The 22,128-nt window shown below is 45.7% G+C and overlaps 2 protein-coding genes across 2 annotated transcripts; one reads left to right on the forward strand and one right to left on the reverse strand.

Annotated features, from left to right (window-relative positions):
- Nucleotides 1–1,410: 1,410 nt before the first annotated feature.
- Nucleotides 1,411–13,031, reverse strand: PLEKHJ1 (pleckstrin homology domain containing J1). Its single transcript, XM_019557062.1, has 6 exons — nt 12,872–13,031; nt 12,196–12,263; nt 9,039–9,105; nt 6,786–6,876; nt 6,058–6,121; nt 1,411–5,007 (listed from the first exon to the last, which is right to left on the reverse strand). Exons 1-6 carry the CDS (start codon nt 12,963–12,965, stop codon nt 4,942–4,944), a joined length of 450 nt encoding a protein of 149 aa, XP_019412607.1. The 5' UTR covers nt 12,966–13,031; the 3' UTR covers nt 1,411–4,941.
- A 59-nt stretch (nt 13,032–13,090) lies between these two features.
- Nucleotides 13,091–20,314, forward strand: SF3A2 (splicing factor 3a subunit 2). The gene is made up of 9 exons (XM_019557060.1): nt 13,091–13,165; nt 13,717–13,991; nt 14,784–14,855; nt 15,507–15,553; nt 15,858–15,967; nt 16,916–16,965; nt 17,437–17,577; nt 18,103–18,171; nt 19,829–20,314. The coding sequence occupies exons 2-9, from the start codon at nt 13,866–13,868 to the stop codon at nt 20,159–20,161; spliced, it is 948 nt and encodes a 315-aa protein (XP_019412605.1). The 5' UTR covers nt 13,091–13,165; nt 13,717–13,865; the 3' UTR covers nt 20,162–20,314.
- Nucleotides 20,315–22,128: the final 1,814 nt, after the last annotated feature.

Here is a 22,128-nt window from a genome sequence, read left to right on the forward strand (position 1 = left end):
TTTGTCAATGGATTTTTAAAAAATACCCATTTTATTGCTTAGAACATGTGATATGGGATGTTTCCTAGTAAATAGGAATTAGTTTATATAATTTTAGCTTATAAAATCGAATTATTTAAAATTCAGACTTCCCCTAATTTATCTCTTGGATTTTTTTTTTTATACCGGTAAGTTGTCCTGTCATTCCGTTCATTCTTCCATAGAACTAGCGTGAATACTTCTGGTGTGTATATATGTATGTATAATATTATATATTTTCCACCCTACCTTTCTAATTCTCTGCAATGTAAAAGTTAGTTTATTCTCCCCTCCCGTAATTTCTTGTGCCCTATTGATTTGTAATTGAAACAATGCTTTGAAGTTTTGTCTTTATATTAAAGTGTATGTATTTTAATACATTGTACAGTTGTGGTGCTTCTCTAATTCAGCAGGGCATTTCTTTTCACTTATTCTTTCAAGGGGGATTGTGTTCAGTATCCTTCAGATCTACGACTGCAAAGATCCCAATGAATGTTCTGGGCCAGAAATCCATTTAGCGATGAAGGCCAGAGCCGTGGACAGTCAGGATGCTGCGCACTCCCCCCCTCCAGGGAACTGTTCAGTCTAATGCATCAAATCCTGCCTACAGGGCATTTAAAAAACAGAAAGCTCTGGGTGCTTACAATATGAAACAAGATTGCTACTAATTCTAGTCTGATTTTCCTTCATTAATATTGTCATCCATCTTCATGGAGCTAATAGGTAAAAAACCTTTGCTAGGTTGGTCTCTCTGCTCCTGGCTTCTACCTGGAGCCTAGAGTCCTGATTCAGCAAAGACTCACCTAAGGCGCTTTAGATGCTGCAAGTGTTACAGCTATGGATTAAAGTGCATCATCCTTAAAAGTGCATCTGCCAACGTGCTACTTGTGGTGTCCTGAAGTTGGATCCCAACAGACATACTGAGCAGCCCTGAAGAGGTGATAGCAATCTGTCCACAAGCCTTACTGATCTTTTCAGGAAATATCACGTGAGCATGTTCAGTGCGACTGCAATGGCAATGTGCCCAGCTACCTGCTCTGATATTATACAACTGTACTTTTTCAGTAGGGAACCACTGTCCCCATTTTGGTTTCACTGCTGCTGTTGCCCATCATTTTGATTTGGCCAGCATGTGATAGGGATGATGCTTGAACCTGGTCTAGTTTCTCTACAGACTCTATCAGAGTTATGCCTGCAAAAATTGGTGTTTGTACAGTAAGGTAGTGAAGGCTTTTTTTTTAAGGTGTTTTGATGTAAACTAACTGGGGGTGGGATTCTCACAAGCGCATGAGTTCAGAACACAGGCCCATATAATTTGCCCTCAAACCACTGCTTTGTGTAGAAGAAAATGTGCTGCGTTTCTAACAGAGCAGTTCCCACCTCCACAAAAGATTAAAACAAAAGTGCTGTTTATTTAAAACTTTCATTGTACAACAGATAAACAGCTTCCGTACACTTTCAAGGAGGCAGTACCCTCTTATGCTCTTTAGAGTAATAAGACAGTGAAATGTAACAAAGGACAATAAGTAATTATGAAAAAAATTAACTTTTCTGTTTATGAAGCACCCTCAGTAATGTAAATTCCCAAATCTGAAGTGTCCAAAACTACCATTTCCCTTAATCCTGAAATCTAACCCAGTGTCCTAATAATGGAAATCTGTCTAGTTGGGTCGAATGAGTTACTGGCTGCACAACACCCCAAGTAACAACAGTTCACAGCATGTTTTACATTCAGTTTAAGTAGCAATGGTGAAGTGTACCTACCTTTTACTCTGGACAAGTGACTGAGCTGTTTGTTGCTTTATCCCAACTAATGTGCCCCTCAAAAACCTAAAAAATGCCCATTTATGTACAGTATGCATTTAAAAACAGGTTTTAAAGGTCTTGCCTGGCAAGACTATGGAGAAAAAATTCCTGTTTGTACTGGGAAGTCATGAGGTGGACTACTTGTGCAGAAGGTTATTGACTGGCCAAGGTAACCTGCAGCTGTGGTGATCTATGCCCCTGTTTTTGCACCTGTCTGCCATGAGGTACGAGGGATGAAAGGCTGCTGGGACTTGAAATATTCAAGTGTGGAACTAAGTGCCTACTGAAACAAGTAATGGATCCAGTGCACTAACCTTCAAATGCTGCTTCTAAAGGTAAGTGCACAAAAGCACCTGTGCTAGATTTTCAGCTTGAGGCCTTGCTATAGTGAGAGACTAAAGTTTTTGTATGAGCTTTCTATAATGTAGATTTTCTTTATTTGGTATGGAGCTTTACAACATTGCCCAGCTTCTCCCCTTCCAAGAGAAGCTCTGGCAGTTCAAATTCTCTACTATGATGGAACAGCATTTTGTGTAGGTAACAGTACCTTAGACAAAGTTGTTTCTGAGTGGCAGGACATGAAACATTTATAATTCTCGCTCGGCACTTGTTCAAAGCATCAGTTTCTGTATAGCCTCTAACATTAGCATGAATGGTATCTTTGCAAGAACTCAGATGGAAATAAGCAGACACTTTAGTAGCTGCTACAAGAAGCCAACCTTACTATGAAGGCCCCTGTACAATAACTAGACAAACCAAGGTCATCCCTTAACAGTGAGGGCCATATTTAAATGCATCTCTTCTTTATCAGAGTAGATAAGACTGCTCACTGCCAGCAAGTCAGAGAATTTGCTGTCTTGCTTCTGTACTGAGGTAGAGCAAAGCCAAGGCAGAAAAGGGTTGTGATGGTCAATAAAAAGCATGTTAAGGTCAGCTGAGGACACCACTTTCCTGAAGTCTAGCTCCAGTGGGCGCTGGTTTCATCACTGGTTGCTGGTTTCACTGCAGCTGCTTTTGTTGTCAGTAGAACTGACCCTCAGCTTATGCGGAACGGCAGTCTTTCCAGTTGCTAGAGCATCCTGCAGTGCCAGAAGCAGGTGACTGGAATGCACGTGAAATACAATCCTGCTTGAAAGCAGGGGTAGCTTTGCTATGACTGTGGAAGGGAAACCAGAGCTGTTCTGTTGGCCTAGTCTTCCCCTTTGCTATTTAAGTTGCCTCTCACAGATGGCATATGCAAACCCCATCTTAAGAGCAAAAGATTCCTGACCTGGTCTGAAAGCTTGTCGCAAGGTTGCCATCAGTGTCAAGAGCCAGCAGACACTAAGTTCACCGGATCTTACTCTGCCTCTGTGGAATACTGTTGAGACAGCAGACCCACTGGCATGGCAGGCTGGTAGTTGAAAGTCAAATTGCAGGGATGGAAATGGACTATGCTGCAGGGGGATTCCCTAAGGCTCCTGGCATTTAACAGTCAATAGATACCGATGTCACTGATGCTTCCACCTGCAGAAGTAAGGCTCTTACTGTTGCCCGTCAATTGGAGATATTGGAGGGAGTGGTGACGTATTGCATTAAGAGGCTCTAGTAATGCTCTAGTCTAAACCCCAGTTATCTTGCCCTGTGGAGCTGTTTAGCTGGACTGCAGTATGCGGTAAGTAGTATCAATCGAAGCTTACAGCATATATTTTCTAGAACTTGTGCCAGGTAGTAAGTACTGTCTGATGCTGTTTCTGTACTTGCACTAATTAATGCAGAGTCAAGGGAAGGAAGAGATGCTGTTCCCTAATCCTTATCCTGTAGGTCTGAAGCTACAAGGACAAGTGTAGCTTGGGCCTTCCCTAGTAGATCCTTTAAGGGGCACTTTATGTAAATGATTGTGCCTTCAGGGTCACAGGCCCAGTAGTTTAAACTGCTTCACTGTAAGTCATAACGCTTCACCCCTTCAGCTATTTGTATCCAACAGACACAAAGCCACACCTTTGCCCGTGTCATGTAAGGAGGTCTTGGGATTCTAGACTTTTTATTTTATTGCTCACACCCGGGCAGTACTGGGCTGAAAAAAAAAAAAAATCACGCTGCATTGAAGCAGGTACTCATTTTTAGTCAAGACACTGGTGCCTTGACCTCCCAGCCATCTATCATGCCTGCTGGAGCACAGTGGTGGCCAATACAGACATGATGCTCTACATCAGCCTGCTCAAGGGAAAGACTCCTGTTGCTACTGGGGGAAACTGTTCAGGTGAAGAAGGGCTTCCAAGGCCTGTGCCAGCTGCTCCCTCTGCACTTCAGCTCTGCCAACAGAACATGCAGCAGCAGCAAGAGGCCTAGGGGGCTTCAGAGGGAGCAGTACTCTATGGCCATGGCCAAACTGGAGAGTCCCTCTCCTCTGAAAAAGGGGATAGGGCCCCTGCACTGAAAGAGACTGCTCCCACCCCCTTCCTTCCCTAGGAGTTGAGAGCATCCTGCTCACCAAGTTCAGGTGCAGACCACGCTCCAGCCAGAACAGCTGCTGGGAGAGCTGGATGTTGCTGTTCCCAGCAGCAATGCTACTACCACTAGCACCCAATACAACCTACCTGGCACTTAACACCAGTTATTTCCTCCACTGACAGCACAGGCCTCAACTGAACAGCAGAGATCACTGCATCAGGCAGGTGCCATCAGCCTCTTTCTATAGGGAGAGTAAGGAGGGAGTGGAACAAACAGGCCAGCCTGGAAGCCTGTTCCCTCTCCCCAGCACCAGTAGCATGCCACTGTTGCTTGGGAGTGCTGTGGAAGGGCCAGGAGCAAGGTCAGACTATACATTCCTCAGTGTAGCAGATTCACAGTTAAGTAAAAACTGGTATCTACAGTGATTAATTAAGACTCTTGTTACTTCTATCAACACAGCAGGCACACAGGAACAAGGAAGGGTTGAAGACAAAGTGGGAGTGTGCAATGAATTCCCTTAAAAACTCAGACAAAATCATCTGGCTAATAAATAAAAGTCACTTGGTCACTGGTTCGATGCCAGGAGCTTCTGCTCCTTGCAGCTGGAGCTCGGTGTTTTCACACCCTCCCCCAGGGGTGGCAGCTGAATGCAAGTTACTCCCCACCTAGGGAAAGGCTGAAGGGTTACTGTTTGTGTGTTCCCAGCTGGAATCTGGCTTCCTCGGAGATTCCATACTGCTCCAAGGGATCCTGTAGCAGAAGCACATGAGGAGCATAAAGGGAGAGAAAGAGACAAACAGCCAGCACCATCAATCTGGTGGCTGACAACACCGCCCCTTTAATGATTTCTGTACCCTGAATTACAGCACTGTCATCTCCTGGGAGAAGCTGCAGCATGAGGTCATTGCTACATGCAGCCAAATCACTTATTTGTGGCCAGGAGGCAGATTCAGGTCAAACAAATTTCCAGGCTGAGCAGCGATTCCTGAGGAAAACAGGAACCAGACAGGGCAGGGTGCAGCAAGAACAAGTCCAGCAGTACTCAAGGGAGGTGCATGATTAGTCAGTAGGGTGGGTTGTGTTTATCCGTTCTAATACCATAGGGCATATGTAGGGTGACTGGGACCCCAACTGTTTGGTGCTCTTTCAGCAAGAAACCCAGAAGCAGAAAGTGAAGCTGGCAGAGGCTCAGGACTTCCAGAGCAGTGGAGGCTGCAGGTGCCCTGGCAGATGCATCTTAAGGAGAACCTGCCTGACTTTGTCAGAGTCTAGCTTTCCTAAGGATCAAATCTGCAAGAACTCAATCAGTCAAGAGCCAGAATCTGGGACAATGAAAAGCCTGCTTCACATCATCAGGTACTGTGTCAAGAGCTGTGGCTCTTCGAGCATCCCAGCTGAACTTCAGTGTCTGAATATTAAGAGTCCCAAACACCCAACACGAGCCAGAGCCAAGAGTGCCTCTGCTCAGAGGTGAGGTTGAAGTGTTAAGCAGAGAGAAGCAGGTCTTCCACATGCTCAGGCAGCCTGCACATCAGTCCCCTGGTACAGTCAAATTCCTTGAAGCAACTACAAACCAAGACCAGTGACCTTAGGGACTACAGAGGTACTGAAGAGTTGCTTTTTCCTACAGATAGCAACAAGCTCAAGGGAAGAAAGGAAAAGGGCCTCCCATTCTTGTGGTTGCTCCAACTTTGACAGAAGACAAGGAGCAACAACCCTCCAATCAAGACTAGCAATCTTTGCCCTCATCTCAGCCTAGAGGCTGAGGGGTGGAGAGAGGAGGAGGGAAAATGCACTTACCTTTCCTGTCATCTTTTGAATCTCATTACGATAGAAAATCAAGCTTCTTCTCATGAACTCATAACTGTAAAACAGACACAGGCCATATAAGCCACTTAGCAGGGGTCTGGGAAGGGATAATTCATGTACCTATTTGGAGCTTTAAGGAAGGTCTCAGCTCAATCACCGTTGCAAATGAATCCACTTGTTTTGGTCTGTGTGCAGGGCAGGCTCTTTACCATGGCCTTGGACAGGGGGAGAAGAGACCCATCAGTTTTGATCCATTACCACTTTGAAGAGTCATAAGCAGTGGCACCCTTCCCACTATGTAAGCAGAGCAGAGCCTTTGCCCTCCAACCCTACTTCCTAAATCCAGGAAGTCTCATACCTTCACATAGCTCCATCAGATGTGTTACCATTTCAGCCCAGGGTCCTGTAATCTAAAGAGTGAAGCTTTTACTCATTCAGAAAGGCTGGTTCTATGGACACAGCCAATTCCATGTTCAGTGACCATGAATGATGGTGCCCAAGGGGTCATTTTAGAGGTAGCCCAGGGTTTTGCTTTCTCCCCTGCAGGGTATAGGCAGCTGTGCCTGATGCTGCTTGCTGGCAAGATAAGATCTCCATCCCCCAGTGCTGCCATAAGCCGACTGCAGGGCACGCCCTGCTGTTAGCTGTATTCTGTCGAGTACATTTAGAGAGAACAGCATAACAGGAAAGAGAGACCAAAGCTCCACAAACTGACCTACCTGGCTCTTCGGAGTGCCTCAACCCATTCCTGACATTGTTCTTCACTGTCACATTCAAAGCAGTATTTTCTGTCAGGCTCCTCAATAAAACCTGCCAGTTAAAAAAGAAAGGATGTTGGACAAATGCTCCCCCAGAAGGAGTTATCTGAGCTCCCCTAGCCTAGCTACAAACCTACAGAGGAAGTATAACAAGACGCAATTTAGCTAAACAAGCTGGAATCTAACCAAGATACCAAGCCCACTTCTCCATCTTTTGCAAACAACCACAAGAGATTGGATGTCTACATACAGAAGGGATGAAAGCATTGCGTGTGCAAAGGACACAAATTGGAGAAGTTAAGTTACCCCAAAGGCAGAAATAGCCCTTCTTTATTTCAGGGCTTTTCAACCGCTACTGCACATTGGAAAGGAACTCCCTGTACAGCTTTTGCTATTTACAGAGACAGAATCAGGCCATGTAATTAATTAGAGTGTTCCTACAGCTCTGCTCCTTGCTACAAAATTCATGTAGCTCTCAGCTGGAGCCTAGATGTAACTGGGTCAAACAGTGTCACCACCCCCAACAGGCTGCAAAACAGCACAGGTAACGAACAGAAGCATTTATGCAGTTTTGGAAGAGGAAGGAAAGCTAGTTCCTCCTCTCTCTGCATAGGAAGGAAACGGGGCAGAGGGTCTGCAGCCAAAACCAGGACAGCACCAAAGTAGAACCTCTGCCAAATCCTGCAATGCAAAATAAAGAACATAAATGTACAGCTGAATGAACTCTGCATTTGCCCAGTCAGCTGCTGTTCTGCTAAGTGACGCATGTTATACAAAGAAGTCTGAGTTTCCAGGGGCATGAGTCATTCTGGTGAGCTGGCAGGGAAAGGATGGATAGCTCAGGGTTGTTTATGGACTACAGGAACCTTTCACTTTCACTGCACCGGCCACTGTCCCAGGCAGCAGTCGTAATACAACCACTGGCTCCTGGCTAGTCAGTAACACGTATGGAATCAAGCTAGTGGGTCTGAGACACCAATGAAAACATTAAAAGCCACTATTATATGCTCTGCTTTGCCTATGAGGGATCCCAGATTCAATCCAAAAAGTTCATGCCTTCACCCCCCGCCCCCTTCAAAGCTTGTCCATCTGGTATAGGCAAGGCAATAAGGCACCACACTGGAATACTATGGGAAAAATTAGCCTGGGCAAAGATGAGCTTTCACTACAAAGCTCATCTTGCAGGGCAACTGGCACTGCTGTGCGCCCAGCAGCAAGCATCTAGGCGGGTTTGTAGAGCAAACGCTGTTTCAAGAGGGTCTCGTACAGACGGAGCACTGGCTGAAACGGAGGTCGAGACTGCACATTGAAGCAGATGTGCCTAACAACCAGGCCAATAGATATGGTGATGGCCTTGGAGGAAACATCCTGTTTTTGCCACATACCGCATGCACAATGATTACTTGTTGGATGAAAGGCTGCTTACAAAGGACGACACACTGTGAGCCAGCTGGAGCTGCTGCTATCAACACAAGGACAAACAGCGTGGCGGGAGTACTAGGGCTAGATTATCCCTGGCAGATGGTGTATCTGAGACTCTCTCTCTTTTTGGTAAAAATAAAGCTAACAGCATAGAAGCAGCAGTGTTTCAATATCATAACCTCCCAGAGAGGAATTTCCTCCCATATAAAGATGTGCGAGCTGTTTTAACAGATTCTTATTCCATACATCCTTAAAATGTGAATAGGGATCAATTCAGCTAGCAACAAAATGCTCCAGCACAAAGGCACAGCAGATAGTTAATACACAGCAATGCTGTGTAACAGGTCAGAAGAGGAAGTGAAGAATACTGTCATGTTGACTACATAGGGAGAGAGTTAGAACAACTGCAAATAAAGCAAACAGACTCTCAAAGTGGGACGGTGACCTTTCAATAATGAAATACCTAGGTTCGTAAGCTTCACACCTCAGACTCTTGCAGAGCACAGTAGTGACAGTGATGGGATGGCTTGGAGGACAGGGTCCACTATGCAATCACTAGTGCTACATGTTCCTCAAGCAACTCCTCATCCGAGCTGTGACCAGGCATGCACCTGCCCACTTTGAGATCTGACCCCCCGCCACTCCCCCGAGTGATATGGTTCATAAACCGTCCACAGACATCTTTACGCGTTGCCTTTCTTCCACCAGAGGATGGATAGGGTCTATGATGGAGACTACAATGGGACTGACCACTACAGAGAAACTGAATGGGAACCCGCATCCCAAACTCACTGATTGAAAAGACGTTCATCTCTTCTTTGGCAATTCTGCAGTGCTCCAGCAGCAAAGCTCCAATTGGCTAGAAAAAAGACCCAAAGAGAAAGTTTAACATACCTTTTGCCATTGTTCAGCCAACTCCCTAACACACAATGGACACCGCAAAGAGTATGTGGGAGACAGCAACCAACTCATATGACAGAAAGAAGGTAACACAGAAACTAGGATTTCTAAGGTTTTAGGGCATTTATGATACTTAGATACCCTCAGGGATTTTGATGGTGTCTATTTTCACCATTTCCCCCTAGCATGGTCTTCTATGCACAGAATTTTCATAATAATGAAAAAATATATTTTTAAAGATAGGAGAAAGCAACTGTAAAACCAAAGACATCATCAGATGCCCTTTAGATTAGGCATCTAACCTGAAACTGCTTTTAGCTCATTTATTTTACACCTAATGGAGTGTTTCTGCAATTAAGCTTCATTATACTGTAAGAACATAAGAACTGCCAAGTACTCGGTCAGACCATAGGTCCATCTTGCCCAGTCTCGTGTGTCACACACTGGCTGAGAGTGGATGCTGAAAGGGAGAGTGAAGTGGGCTTTTTACACTGTTCCTCTCACTTGCAGCCTCCAGCATTTAAGGTCTAGGAAGTCCTTATTCAAAGGCTGTGTCCCTAACTCCTGTGTTCAGTAGCTTCTGATGCCCCTTCCCTCCAAGAGTCTGTCCAATCCATTTGAATCCGACTAAACTGTCAGCTTCCACAACATCTGGTAGCAACAAACTCCATACTTTAATAACAAGCTGTGTGAAAAAAAATTGTTTTGTTAGTTTCAAACTTACTACCTACTAGTTTCATTTTATGACTCCTAGTTCTTGAACTGAGAGTAAATAATATATCCCTACCTACTTCCTCTTTGCTGTTTAGTATTTTGTAAACTTTTACCATGTCCCTAGTCAAGCAGCTCTTTTCTAAACTCAACAGGCCTAGACTCTTCCGTCTCTCCTCATATGGAAGCCTCTCCATACCACTAATCATCCTTGCTGCCTTTCTCTGTACCTTCTCTAATTCCTCTATATCTTTTTTCAGGTGTGAAGACAAAGAACTGGGCACAGCATTCGAGGTGTGCCTGCACCATGGATTTATGAAGGAGCGTAACGATAGTTTCAGTTTTGTTCAACTTTGTCTCTTCCCCAACTAATGTTTGCACAAGGCGTTAGCTGCTATTTGCTCAGCGCCATTAAAGGGATTTTATATAATTATTAGTACCAAGGCTAAAAGCTTATTTTTTTGTTCTACAAAATCAAATCTGACAGGCAAGTGTGGCTAGAAGGACAATATGAGCTCCAATTCACTCTTTTTAAAGAAAAGTGCATCAGTGTATTAAAATAAATCTGCATAAACATTGCATAAACTTGCAAAGGTTCCACTGTTGTGTCTGGAGCCCAAATACTGGTGCACTAAGCTGGGGAAGCAGAGCACGAAAATATGCACAAGCAAGAAACAGAACTATTATTTTTTCCTATCTGCATTTTACTCAGCTTAGAAAAAGACAGCAAATGGAAAATTTTAAAACTAAGTATCATCTGTAACATAGCAAAGAGCACCCTTTGAGAAAACATTACCCTTTAATTCAAAATGTTTTCTAGTCTATTTATGTGTTCTCTACAGAAATGTTAAAGACATCTAAAATGACTTGCTCAAGGCCATGTGTCAAGTCAGTGTCAGAACCAGGAGCAGGACACAGGAGCCCTGTCTCCCATTCCCCTGCTCTACCCCTTTGGCTTGCAAAGGGAGGAATAGTAACAAAATGTGGATACCCATGTGATTTCCTATTAAATTTAGTCTTGCATATATAACCAATGATGTACTTAAGGAAAATGACCAGGACTTCAGATTATGAAAGGACTTCCAATTCTACTGATGGGGAAGAAGATTAAAATAACCAACCCTCTCAATTTCCATAAATTAACTGATTCCAACATGTAAGCACTAAAGTCCCCAAGTCTCTGTGACAGTGAAATATATTTAAGACACAGGTGTCAAATTCATTTGGTCCCTTGAGCTGGATCCAGACCAAAGGTCTTCTCAGAGGCCAGATTCACAGATTGTTAGGGGCTGGAAGGGACCTCGCAGATCACCAGGTCCAACCTGCTCCCACTCTAGGCAGCAAAACAAAAACAACTGGGGCCAAGTTACCCCAGCAAGGTGACTGTCCAGTCTCCTCTTGAAAACCTCCAGGGGAGGTGACTGCACCACCTCTGGAAGGAGTTTATTCCACAGTCTGGACACCCTGACTATGACGAAGTTTTCCCTGGTATTAAGCCTGAAGCCACCTTCCAGGAGTTTGTATTTATTGGTCCTGGTCTTCCCCACGGGTGCTCCAGTGAACAGTTGTTCACCGAGCTCCTCATACACTCCTCTGACATAGCGGTAAGCTGCTATCAGGTCTCCTCTCAACCTTCTCTGCTTTAGATTAAAGAGGCCCAGGTCCCTCAGCCTTTCCTCCTATGGCTTGCCTCGCAAGTCCCTGATCACACTGGCGGCTCTTCTCTGGACCTGCTCAAGTTTCTCCACGTCCATATTGAAGTGTGGTGCCCAGAACCGGATGCAGTACTCCAGCTGTGGTCTTGCCAGTGCTGAGCACAGTGGGAGCCCCGCTTCCTTAGCTTTACACGAGATGCATTGGTTGATGCGTGCCAGCGTGACATCTGCCCTGCTGACCACCGCCTCACACTGACGGCTCATAGTCACGCGATGTTCAATCATTGTCTCTAGGTCCCTTTTGGCCATGGTGCAAGTCAAGTTGTCACCTCTGTCACCATGACCCATCTCTGGCAGCAAGGCACATGGTGACAGTGTTAAACCCCAACTACTCTCCCCACCACCAAGTTTCTGGCTCTACAAACTGCATAACCCATCTCTGCAGGCTGGATGCCGCCCATAGGCCAAACATTTGACATTCCTGATTTACCCCTGGACCACAACACCTAAAATACGTTGACCAAGGTTAGAAGGCACAGCAGTCGCTTTTTTTGGCCTAAGTATTTTCACTGCATTTGTCAAATGCTACAAAGGGTTTTACAATCAGAGCTACAGCAGGTCTGTCACCCCAGCACGCTAAACACAACTTGCACCCAATCTGCAGAACCAAATGTTTCCTGTACCTCCGCCTCATCGGTTCGGAAGTAGAAGAGAAAGTTGACGACGAGCTTCACAAGGCGTTTCTTCAGCACTGGAGAGAAAAAAAAAAAGAGAGAAAAAGACTGTTCAGAAGCTGAGGTTTGTGGGATGAAGAGTAGGAGCCATCTGGTAAACAGGAGGGGCATTTCATAGATTTTAGGGTTGGAAGGGACCCACTGGATCATGGAGACTGACCCCCTGCCCTGGGCAGGAAAGAGCGCTGGGGTCAGACGACCCGGGGCAGGTGTGGGCGGAGAGGCACAGTCCACGCCGGCGTGGCAGGACAAGGGAACAGGCCCCTTGGGCTCGTCTCCACAGATTAAATGGATTTGTTAATCCCTTCCCACGCCAGGGACCTTCCAGCGTGACTCCATCTCACCAGGCCACCCAAGCCTCTGGGATCCCGCGGCAGAGCTGATCCATGGCAGAGGAGTCAAGGGACCGTCTTGTAACTGCCCGGCAAGAGGCTCTCCAAGCCCGTCCCCACCTCCCAAATCCCCTCGCCCACCGCGGCCAGGGGAAGGGAAGACCAGCTCCCCACCCTCGCTTCCAGTGGGGCTCGCCCACGGCCCCCGCACCCAGAGCTGCCGGGGGCCAGCAAGGGCGCAGGATGTGGCCTCGCCCCTCTCCCCCAACTGCCCCCACCCGCGCCTCCCTCACCGCTGCCTTTCTTGGGCAGGCGCATGAGGATCTCGGCCGCCTTCTCGGCGGGCTGCCGCGACAGGGACAGCAGCTCCCGCTCGCTGTAGCGCATGGCGGCCCCGGCCCGGTCCCGCCGGCCGCCGCCAACGCCGAACCAGCAGCGCGACCAGCGCGCAACGAACCCCGCCCCCCTGCCCCGACCCGGAAGCCCTTGCTGCGGCGCGACCCGGATGCGCTCGGCGGCCGGAAGTGCCCTGCTCCTCCTTCCGGTGCGGGGGGTGCCTGCGCAGTGCCGGGACGCGGCCTGTGAGGGTGCGTGCGGGTGTGGGCCTTGCCCGTGGCCGGGGCGGGGGGCGGAGCAGCAGGAGGAAAGCGGAGCAGTAGGTCAGGCGGGGCAGGGAAAAGGCGGGATTTCGGAGGTGCCCCCCCTGGACACCCTGACCTCGCGGGCAGCCCTGTCCCGGGGTAACGGGGCAGGGGCAGCCGGTCCCAGCGGGCGCACGCGTCATTGTTGTCTGTGCCCTTTTGGGTTTTGTGCCCTTCGGTCTCGCGAGCGCGAAGGGATGAAATCCCAATTTCTAGTTGCATTGCACGCCCCACTTGCACGGTGTAGGTTGGTTGGAGGAGACGAATGAACGAACCCGTTGTCTTGCTGTTGTTGTGAAACTGTTCAGTATCCCCAAATAAGAGTGTCCGGTTTTGAAAGGAAGCTGAGTGTGTAAAAAAAACAAAAAAATCCTGGTGGGAGGTGCTGGTGCTTTTCTTTAGGCAGTGCTGGACGTTACCCAACTAGAAAGGCTGTTGCTGCTGGTACAGGAGCGAGGCAGGGAAATGAAGTGACTCTTTTCTCCTTTGAATTTCAGCACTGGCCTTGTTTCACGTGGAGCTGGACACGGGAAGCCTGGTCGATTAATTAACTTGCAGCTCGTGTATCTCACACGTCCTATTTTCAGTGCTTTTTGTAGGCTTTTTTTTTTTCTTCTCAATAATTTGAAGTGCGAGAGACCAAATCATGGATTTTCAGCATCGACCTGGAGGTAAAACCGGGAGCGGAGGTGTTGCCTCTGCATCAGAGAGTAACCGGGACCGCAGGGAGAGGCTCCGGCAGTTGGCTTTGGAAACTATTGACATCAACAAGGTGAGCTTTGGTCTCATGGTATATTTGGGGAAAATGGATCTGTGGGATTTTAGCACTGAGGTATGCTGCAGTCCAATACAAACATGTGCTATCAAAAGTCAAATCAATTGGCAAGTTGTCAGTAGCCAGAGGGAAGGGAATATGTCGCTTCTCCAAATCCAAGCCTGGCCCAGTGCAGGCCGTGTCTAATAAATCACTGGCAAGAGGATGCGGTTGACCTAAGAATTCGAGGTAAATGAGCAGTGTACAGACAATTCAAAACATAGCAGTTTTACAATTAAAAGTATTGGAGGGGCCTTAATTATGGCCCTGCCCTGCCAGCTGTTGTGCAGATGGTTTTATGCGTCCATTCTCAGATGGAACCACTTGCAGAATTAAGGTTTTAGTTAAGAATTATGGATAGGAATGAAATATTCTTCTTGAATTAAGATTCACCTCATGAAGAGACACTGGCAAAAACTGAATCGAGAGACAGTGTCATTTGATCATGTACATGCCTATATCTGTTTCGACTGCAGGCTTCTCAGTATTAGATCATATGTTGCAATTTTCTTGCACAGCAGTGTTAATGTAGTTGGCAACTAAAAATAACTGTTTTCTCCCTCTTTTCTGTAAGTCCTTTCAGATGAAAAATTATCCTCAAAAGTGAAAGCAAGAAGCTAAGATCCCTCTTTCCATGCCACAGTGATTGTACATCATATACTTTTGAGAGTTCAGTATAATGGAGACAGTCTACATATATATACTTGTATGTGATTTCTAATTTCAGTGGTTCTCTTTTTTATGTCTTAGGATCCCTATTTTATGAAAAATCACTTGGGTTCTTATGAATGCAAACTCTGCCTGACGCTGCACAACAATGAGGTGAGTTGAGCATTTGATTTCCTGTGAAAAACAAGAACAGACAGTATTGAAGCAGGTCTTGGACAGTGGTCAGCAACATTTTTTCTGGTAGAGGGTTGGAATGATCCAGCTCAGGTCAGAAGCAGGCTGGTGCTAGAGCCTGCCACTGCTCCTCCCTGCTGCCTGGCTGTGGCATACCATGGGCAAAGTCCCCCAGAGTGGGTGAAACCCTCTGGCTCCATGTGCCGTAGGTTGCTGACCCTTGGTCTAGGACTCCATGCCATTCCTGTCAGATCTTACATAGCTCCTTACTCAGTTGCCAGTTCCCAAAATAATCAAACATGGGAGTGAAAAAGGGAGAGAACTACAACAGGGGAGTGGGTTTTGGGTGAGGAGGAATATGGGGTAGAGGAAGTGATTAGAGGTTGAGCACTGTGTTGGTGGAAAGTGGTGGATGAAGCCCTGAAAACACAAATACCATCTTTTCAGTCCATTGAAATTTACTGAGGATAAATATTTCCGTTGTGCCTTAAGGGTTAAAAAGTCCATGTCATTCAGAACGTCCTTAACTGGGCAAACAACTTCCAGCAGTGTTTCATTTGGCAATGCTAGCTTCTGATGTTGGAAAAATCCTGTCATCATTTATCTTTCTTCTATCTTGTGTTGTTGCAGGGAAGCTACTTAGCACATACCCAAGGGAAAAAGCATCAGACCAACTTGTAAGTCCTCAATTATAACATTTTTCTACTCTGGATACTTTTCAAAATACACTCAGCCTGCAATTCAGTTGATAGCCTTTGATAGGGGATATGGAGATGGTTTGGGTCAGAATTGACCTTTACTGGCAAAGGTTGATGAAGAGGTGGTGGTTAACTGTTTGGAGCATATCTTAGATCAGGAAGACAGTAGGGGAAGGTCGAAATATCAGAATTGTAAACATGGCAGAGGAGAGGGTGCTCTGAATGACAGGGTCACATTTGTGGGTACAACTGGACCGTGACCATTCTCTGTTGTGATTTTTAGGGCACGCAGAGCTGCCAAGGAAGCTAAAGAAGCCCCTGCCCAGCCTGCACCAGAAAAAGTCAAAGTGGAAGTGAAAAAATTTGTGAAGATTGGACGACCAGGTTACAAAGGTAACTAATACTGGCATGTCTTTTACAGCAGGTACATAAAGCTCAGTGGAATTCAGTTGAAATTTGTGGCTCTGGGTATGAATTATAAACTTGCCTTTTAGCAGACCTGGTTATGTCATAAATAAGGTAGGATTGTATCCCTCCCTCTCTTTCGTTTTGTTTTCCCCTCATAGAATAGCTGTTGACATCTGGCAGTCAGACGCAGGCCTGTTCAATAATACATTAGGAGTCGCATTCATTCAGCTCTCACAGCATTTGACATAGGATATGGATGATACTGTTTCAATCCAATTTTCCTTTGTTGCTTGCTGTTGTACTATTTTCTGTGGTGTAATTCTTCCCCTGTGTTTTTCTTCAGCTGCTCATAGCTACTAGTAAGATGTATAGGTCACCCTTGCCACCTTTATTTATGTATTTGTTTTTTAAGAGAGAGAGAACTCTTTGTGACTTTGGTTCTGGTTTGTTGTCCAACATTTCCTTTCTCTCTCTACCTGCCATTTTCTTGTTCTGAAGAGCACAGTGTGCCAGTTCTCTTTGCTCCAGAGGCAGTAGAATTTCAGTGGTGCAGTATGTATATATGGCTACATTTATTAGGCTCCTTTCATTCAAACCTGTCAAACAAAAATACAGTATTAATAAGATGGAGAAAATCTCTAGATGTTGCACTAGAAAGTGCAGTTGTGGTGATACTAACAATTCCATACAACAGGTTCTTAAAGTAGGGCTGCTGTTAGTCCAGTTCTTTTCTTAGCCTTGTGCTGAAACATTTCCATTTTCAGTCTAATTACTCTTTTTGGCACTTATGAAATGAACTTCCTTTCCTCCCAGAAGGCAGGGCTTCATACCCGTACACCTTTTCTATAATTAGTGTCAGTACAATGGGTTCTTCAAGTGGAAGCGTCAGTTCCTTATGCAGTACTGAATCCAGGTTTCATTGTTCTCTTACAGTGACCAAACAAAGAGATCCAGAAACAGGACAACAGAGTCTCCTCTTCCAGGTAGGGTATTGTTAACTTCTTGTCATTTGAATGATCCAAGTAAAGATGTTTTCAGGCTACATGAGAAAAGACAGTTGCTGTTGAGGGTCGTAGTGAGGTTTTGATGGATGGATGCTTCCGTAATTAAAATTGCCACAATATTCTTGACTTAAAGCTTGAGGGTTCAGTGGGCCCTGAAGAGTGAATTTCCCTCTTGTTCCTAGAGGCAGTCTCTCCAGGATGAGGTGGCAGATGGCATGCCTGGAGAGAGAGGGTTGTTTGCTGCTTCACTGCTCCTCGTGGTGCTGTACCTCTCCTTTGGGTGAATGTAGGGAATCCATGATCAGGATTGCTGTGCCGATATCGCTAGCACTCAATTCACTAGTTTTCCATGCAAAGGATGTGTTCTTTCCCAAATTTATAGCTTAAGGTGTTGGGTTTTTTTAGGTGGGGGGAGTATTTATACTTAATGGTGTAATATCATCCCTACAGATTGATTATCCAGAGATTGCTGAAACCATCATGCCAAGGCATCGGTTCATGTCTGCGTATGAACAAAGAATTGAGCCCCCAGACAGGCGCTGGCAATATCTTTTGATGGCAGCAGAGCCCTATGAAACCATTGCTTTCAAGGTGAGATATCAATGTCAAACCTTAATTAGGGGCTGGCAATGTTCTCCACCCCATACATTTGAAAAGTACCTGGAGGGAATTATCAGCAGATTAGACTTCTTTCATTTGAGCCTTAGTTGGGGGACGGGGACCTGGCTGGAAGAGTTGAAGGAGGGGAGGGGAGACTTTTGGAAACAGCTAACACCACTTGAGAATTAGTGAAGGCATGTGTCTGCAAGCATGAAAAAAACGCCATTTGCAGAGCCGAGACATTCTTTGCCTCTAGCACAGAAAGTCCTCTGGGCTTTGCTCCTGAGTCCTCTTTGTGCAGATGTTTAGAGGAGATGTTTTCTGCCAGGACACTTGTCCTTGACAGATATGAAAGTGACTTAATTCCTCCCTCCAACATTGTCTAATAAGGTCTGAGACTAGCTCTTCTCACAAAGGCCTAGAATAACTGTGCTTATCTTGCAGCTCTTAAGTTAAAAAGGCTATTGTGCTAATCTGGTGGCACTAATAATAGCTCTTCACTCCTTTTTCTTACAGGTCCCAAGCAGGGAAATTGACAAAGCAGAAGGAAAGTTCTGGACCCATTGGAATAGAGAAACCAAACAGGTATCTGGGGATTAGCTTCTCTTATGTTTTGGGGGGCGGGCGAAGGAAAAGGGGAAAGCAGCATTGGGCCAGTGCTTCCCACCATACAACTACTGGTACTTGCAAGCTACACCTTCTGCAGTAAGTCTCATTGTTAGTCTCATGACTAGCCCCATTACAGGATCAAGCTCTGAATTTGAATCTTTGTGCTTTTATGCCTTGTGATGGTGTTGTCTTGACTGACAGTCTGGGGCCTAAGCAGTTTAAACAAACCCATTTGCCTGAGAGTGGCTCACAGGCATAAGACCTATGTAGGTGGAGTTCTTTTCTTAGTCTTGTGTTGAAACGTCTCCATTTGCAGTCTAATTACTCTTTTTGGCACGTATGGAATGAGCTTCCTTTCCTCCCAGAAGACAGGCCTTCATACCCTTACAGCTTTTCTTACACCAGTTCTGCAAGTCCTCTTGCTTGCAGTCTCAGTTGGCAGGTTGAGACTTGAATGGTTTTGTGAGACTATATTCCGGTCGTGCCCCCCAAAAGTCCCTAGAGATGAGGTCTGAAAAGTATTTTGGGGAAAATTTGTACAGCAACTGCAGTACATGCTAACTGCAGAGAAAGTAGCTGTGTTCCCCATGTTCACTGTAGAGAATAAAGAATGTAATTGTGCAGGGCTATCAAGACAGCTCCTATGACCAATGCTAAGTTCACTAATAATAAAAACATGAAGCTGAGAGAGCTGTACTTAAGGAATTTTCCAGTTTTGTTTCTGTTTTGGGAGCTAGGCTTGGAGGCAGATATTAACACATGGGATATACTGATTTTCCAAAGCATGGCACTAAGGGGTTAGTACCTAGCATCATGTTCTGCCGCTAGTATCATTGGGGGACACCTCTGAGAGCCAGCTATTGCACAGTGACTTAGTTTCATAGTTAGTAGGGTTGGAAGGGACATGAGCAGATCATCAAGTCCGACCCAAAGACCATGAGGATTTAGAATTGACAAGTGGGACCATTGGTGCAAAGCAATGGTTAGAGAGGCAGTGTGTAATATATATATTTTCAGGGATCATTTCTATAGTTGGTGACTAGAGAAGTGTGTCCGAAAGTGATCTGGCCTGCTGGATCAGGATGGACTACAAATGTTGGTTCAGAAGCAGACACCTAGGCCACGTCCAGATGAGTGCAGCTGTGAGATATGTGGGGCTGCCGACCCAGCTGCTGCGCCACACACCGCATATATAAGCTTTCCGTGTGCTGCTACCTCTGTGCTGCTACGTGGAGATCCTGGGATCAAAAAAACCCCCATGTGGGGGAAAAAAAAGTGGGGCAGTGCACGTGGCAGCAGCACGTGCCGCCCAAAACCGGAGCCTGGCCAGCTGGAGCCATGCTCTGGCTGTTGGCCAGGCTCCCAGCTGCAGGAGCGCTGCAGCTTCCCTGGCCTCCAAGGCCCCAGGTAAAGCTGCTTGGCACAGTACAGTTGCTGGAACTGGCCTTCCTTACCTCACCTGGGGTAACCTGCCACGCACCACAGGTGTGCTGCTGCTACTTGTCCTTGGGAAAACAAACGTCTCCGTTCATGTGGACATGGCCTTAGTGTTGTTCCTTGAGGCGTCAGGAGAGAACTGGGCAGATCAGTCACCTTGTGATCTATTTTTAATCTCTCCCTCTTTTTGCTCTAGTTTTTTCTTCAGTTCCATTTCAAGATGGAGAAGCCTCCAGCTCCTCAAAGTATTCCTCCTGGGCCTCCAACTGTGAAGAGGCCTCCACCACCCCCACTGATGAATGGCTTGCCCCCCAGGCCACCCTTGCCAGACTCTCTGCCACCACCACCTCCTCCAGGAGGCATGCCCTTGCCACCCATGCCTCCTTCTGGGCCTGTACCACCCCCAGCACCACCTCAGTTGCCACCAACTCCTGGGGTACCTCCTCCTGCTCCTCTGCCACCAATGATGAGACCACCTCTACCCACGGAGGGGCCAGGGACTATTCCCCCTCCACCTCCTTCCAACTGAAAAGCTTTTCCTGGACTCTCTCAGTGGACTTCTTTGATTTGTGTATTTTACTTGCACACCACATCTTCTCAGAGATGATAAATATTTGTCCTTTTTATATGCCAGTGATTTTTGCCTAAATCTCATAGGTTCATTAAAAGGCTTTCAACTTTATTTTCTGCATACATGCTTCTCTTTTTGAGTAAAACTGTTGCCTTTATTTTCATACAAGTGTTGTTTAAAGGCCCCACAATGAGGAGGTAGGAAAATTATCAGTCTTGAAATATTTAGTAGCTTATCAGAACGTATCCAGTTAGCAGACACATGATTAGAGTTACCTGGAAATCTACTTTTAATTTAATTAACCATGAATTTAAAGTAATATGAGTTCCTGAGCTCCAGCGTGACATTTATTTCCTCATGAGTTTTTTATTTAGCTGGAGGTGGTAATGGTTGGGGAAATAGTTCACAGTCCACATTGTCACATGATAAATACCCCCTACCACCACATCAGTGGGCAACAGGCCAGCTCCCATCAAAAATACAGGAAGTTGTCTGCATTTCAGTAGCAACTGTTTTCACCATTTTCACTGAAGATGGGTCCTGCCCAGGGTGATCAGCATCCACTCCCATTGCCTGCAACACAGTTGCATTTGTTTTTGTTCCTACCTAGATGCTGCCATGCATATCTAGGGGTTTGTGTACACAAGAAGTTACTCCAGGGTTGGTATCCAGCATAGCTTCCTGGATGCGTGCTTTTATCATAGGTCATCTACTTTGATCTGTGTGAGCAAAATCTGTTTTGGAAGTGGATTAAATAGGTTGGAATAAGAATATGTATGCAGGGAAATAATTAAGGATAGCTGTTGCACTTTAAATACTGCTCTATCTTAAACTGAATTAACTTCCTTGTGTAGGCATACCATTGACAAATTGCTGGCAGAAGATTTGTGCCCTGTAGGCTGTTTGAGTTGTGTCCAGTGCAGAGGTAGCACAATGGCTCCATCACACATGGCTTGTGTGTCAGAAGCGTAGACAAAGTAAGCATAAAGTAAAATTTCTAAGAGAAAATCAATCTGGAACTTCTTTTAAATGAACATTTAACTAAATGTTATAATGACTTCTGGAGTTTTAAAAAAACGGTGTTGGCTTCTGTCCTGAACCATGAGTCTTAACAGGCTTTGAGTTTTATCTTAAGTCAAAATATCCTACCTGGACAAAGCTTGGAGTCGTCATCATTTATAGCTACCCGGAGAAGGCTTGGAGTCCTAGTTTGTAGGGCCCGTTGTAGAAGAGAATTCTGGATCCAGGAACCCGTTGTTCCATTGGATTCCAGGCATGTGGTAAAACCAGCTATTGTGTGCGCTGTAGTCAGCCCATGATTAAAGTCTGACAGGAAAAGCTAGCAGGAAAAGTCTGCTTGTATGTTTTGTTTTAAAGATACCCTGTTTTGGGAAAGAAACAGGCATAACAGTTCCTTAGAATGGGTGTGATGGCCAGAATTAGCTATCCTAAATAGCGTATTTACTGTTGGCAACAGAAGAGGTGATTAAGAAATCCTGCGTGTGAGATAAGTCTGGGTTTAGGGTGTTTCATCCCTCTAGGCCATTGCAGAACTGTTTCTTGTGACCTTATCCAGTCTAGTTTTAAATAAGGTATGATGTTTCCATTGCTTCCCTCTAAAAATCCCTTTCTGGTTCTCCTGCAGAAAAGAATTATTTTGAGACCCAAGCAGGTGAGCATTTTGGAAGGAGCTGTGAAAGACTGGAGCTGTCATAAGATGACCTCTCTAGACTGCCTGCAAAATGGAAGCGCAGGAGCTGCCAGTTTAATCCAGGGGAACTCCAATAGAGGAAGGTTATAGATTACACAAATGTACTTTCTCTTAATGCCTCTCATTGTCCCTGTTTAGTACCTGCTGCTTTGTCTCTAACAAATTCCCCTTGGTGTTTCCAACCCTAGGGAAGCTGTGCCAAATTAAATTCAAA

This window comes from Crocodylus porosus, unplaced genomic scaffold, assembly GCF_001723895.1.
Source record: "Crocodylus porosus isolate Cpor-Errol unplaced genomic scaffold, CroPor_comp1, whole genome shotgun sequence".
Classification (NCBI taxonomy): Eukaryota; Metazoa; Chordata; order Crocodylia; family Crocodylidae; genus Crocodylus; species Crocodylus porosus.

Bases quoted from the DNA above. Each gene is read 5' to 3' on its own strand.
- PLEKHJ1 (XM_019557062.1), bottom strand. From the start codon at position 12,965: ATGCGCTACAGCGAGCGGGAGCTGCTGTCCCTGTCGCGGCAGCCCGCC. The intron at 12,264-12,871 runs GTGAGGGAGGCG...TTTTCTCTCCAG, and splicing joins CCTGCCCAAGAAAGGCAGCG to TGCTGAAGAAACGCCTTGTG. The intron at 9,106-12,195 runs GTACAGGAAACA...TCTTTTTTCTAG, and splicing joins TCCGAACCGATGAGGCGGAG to CCAATTGGAGCTTTGCTGCT.
- SF3A2 (XM_019557060.1), top strand. From the start codon at position 13,866: ATGGATTTTCAGCATCGACCTGGAGGTAAAACCGGGAGCGGAGGTGTT. The intron at 14,856-15,506 runs GTGAGTTGAGCA...GTGTTGTTGCAG, and splicing joins TGACGCTGCACAACAATGAG to GGAAGCTACTTAGCACATAC. The intron at 17,578-18,102 runs GTGAGATATCAA...TTTTTCTTACAG, and splicing joins ATGAAACCATTGCTTTCAAG to GTCCCAAGCAGGGAAATTGA.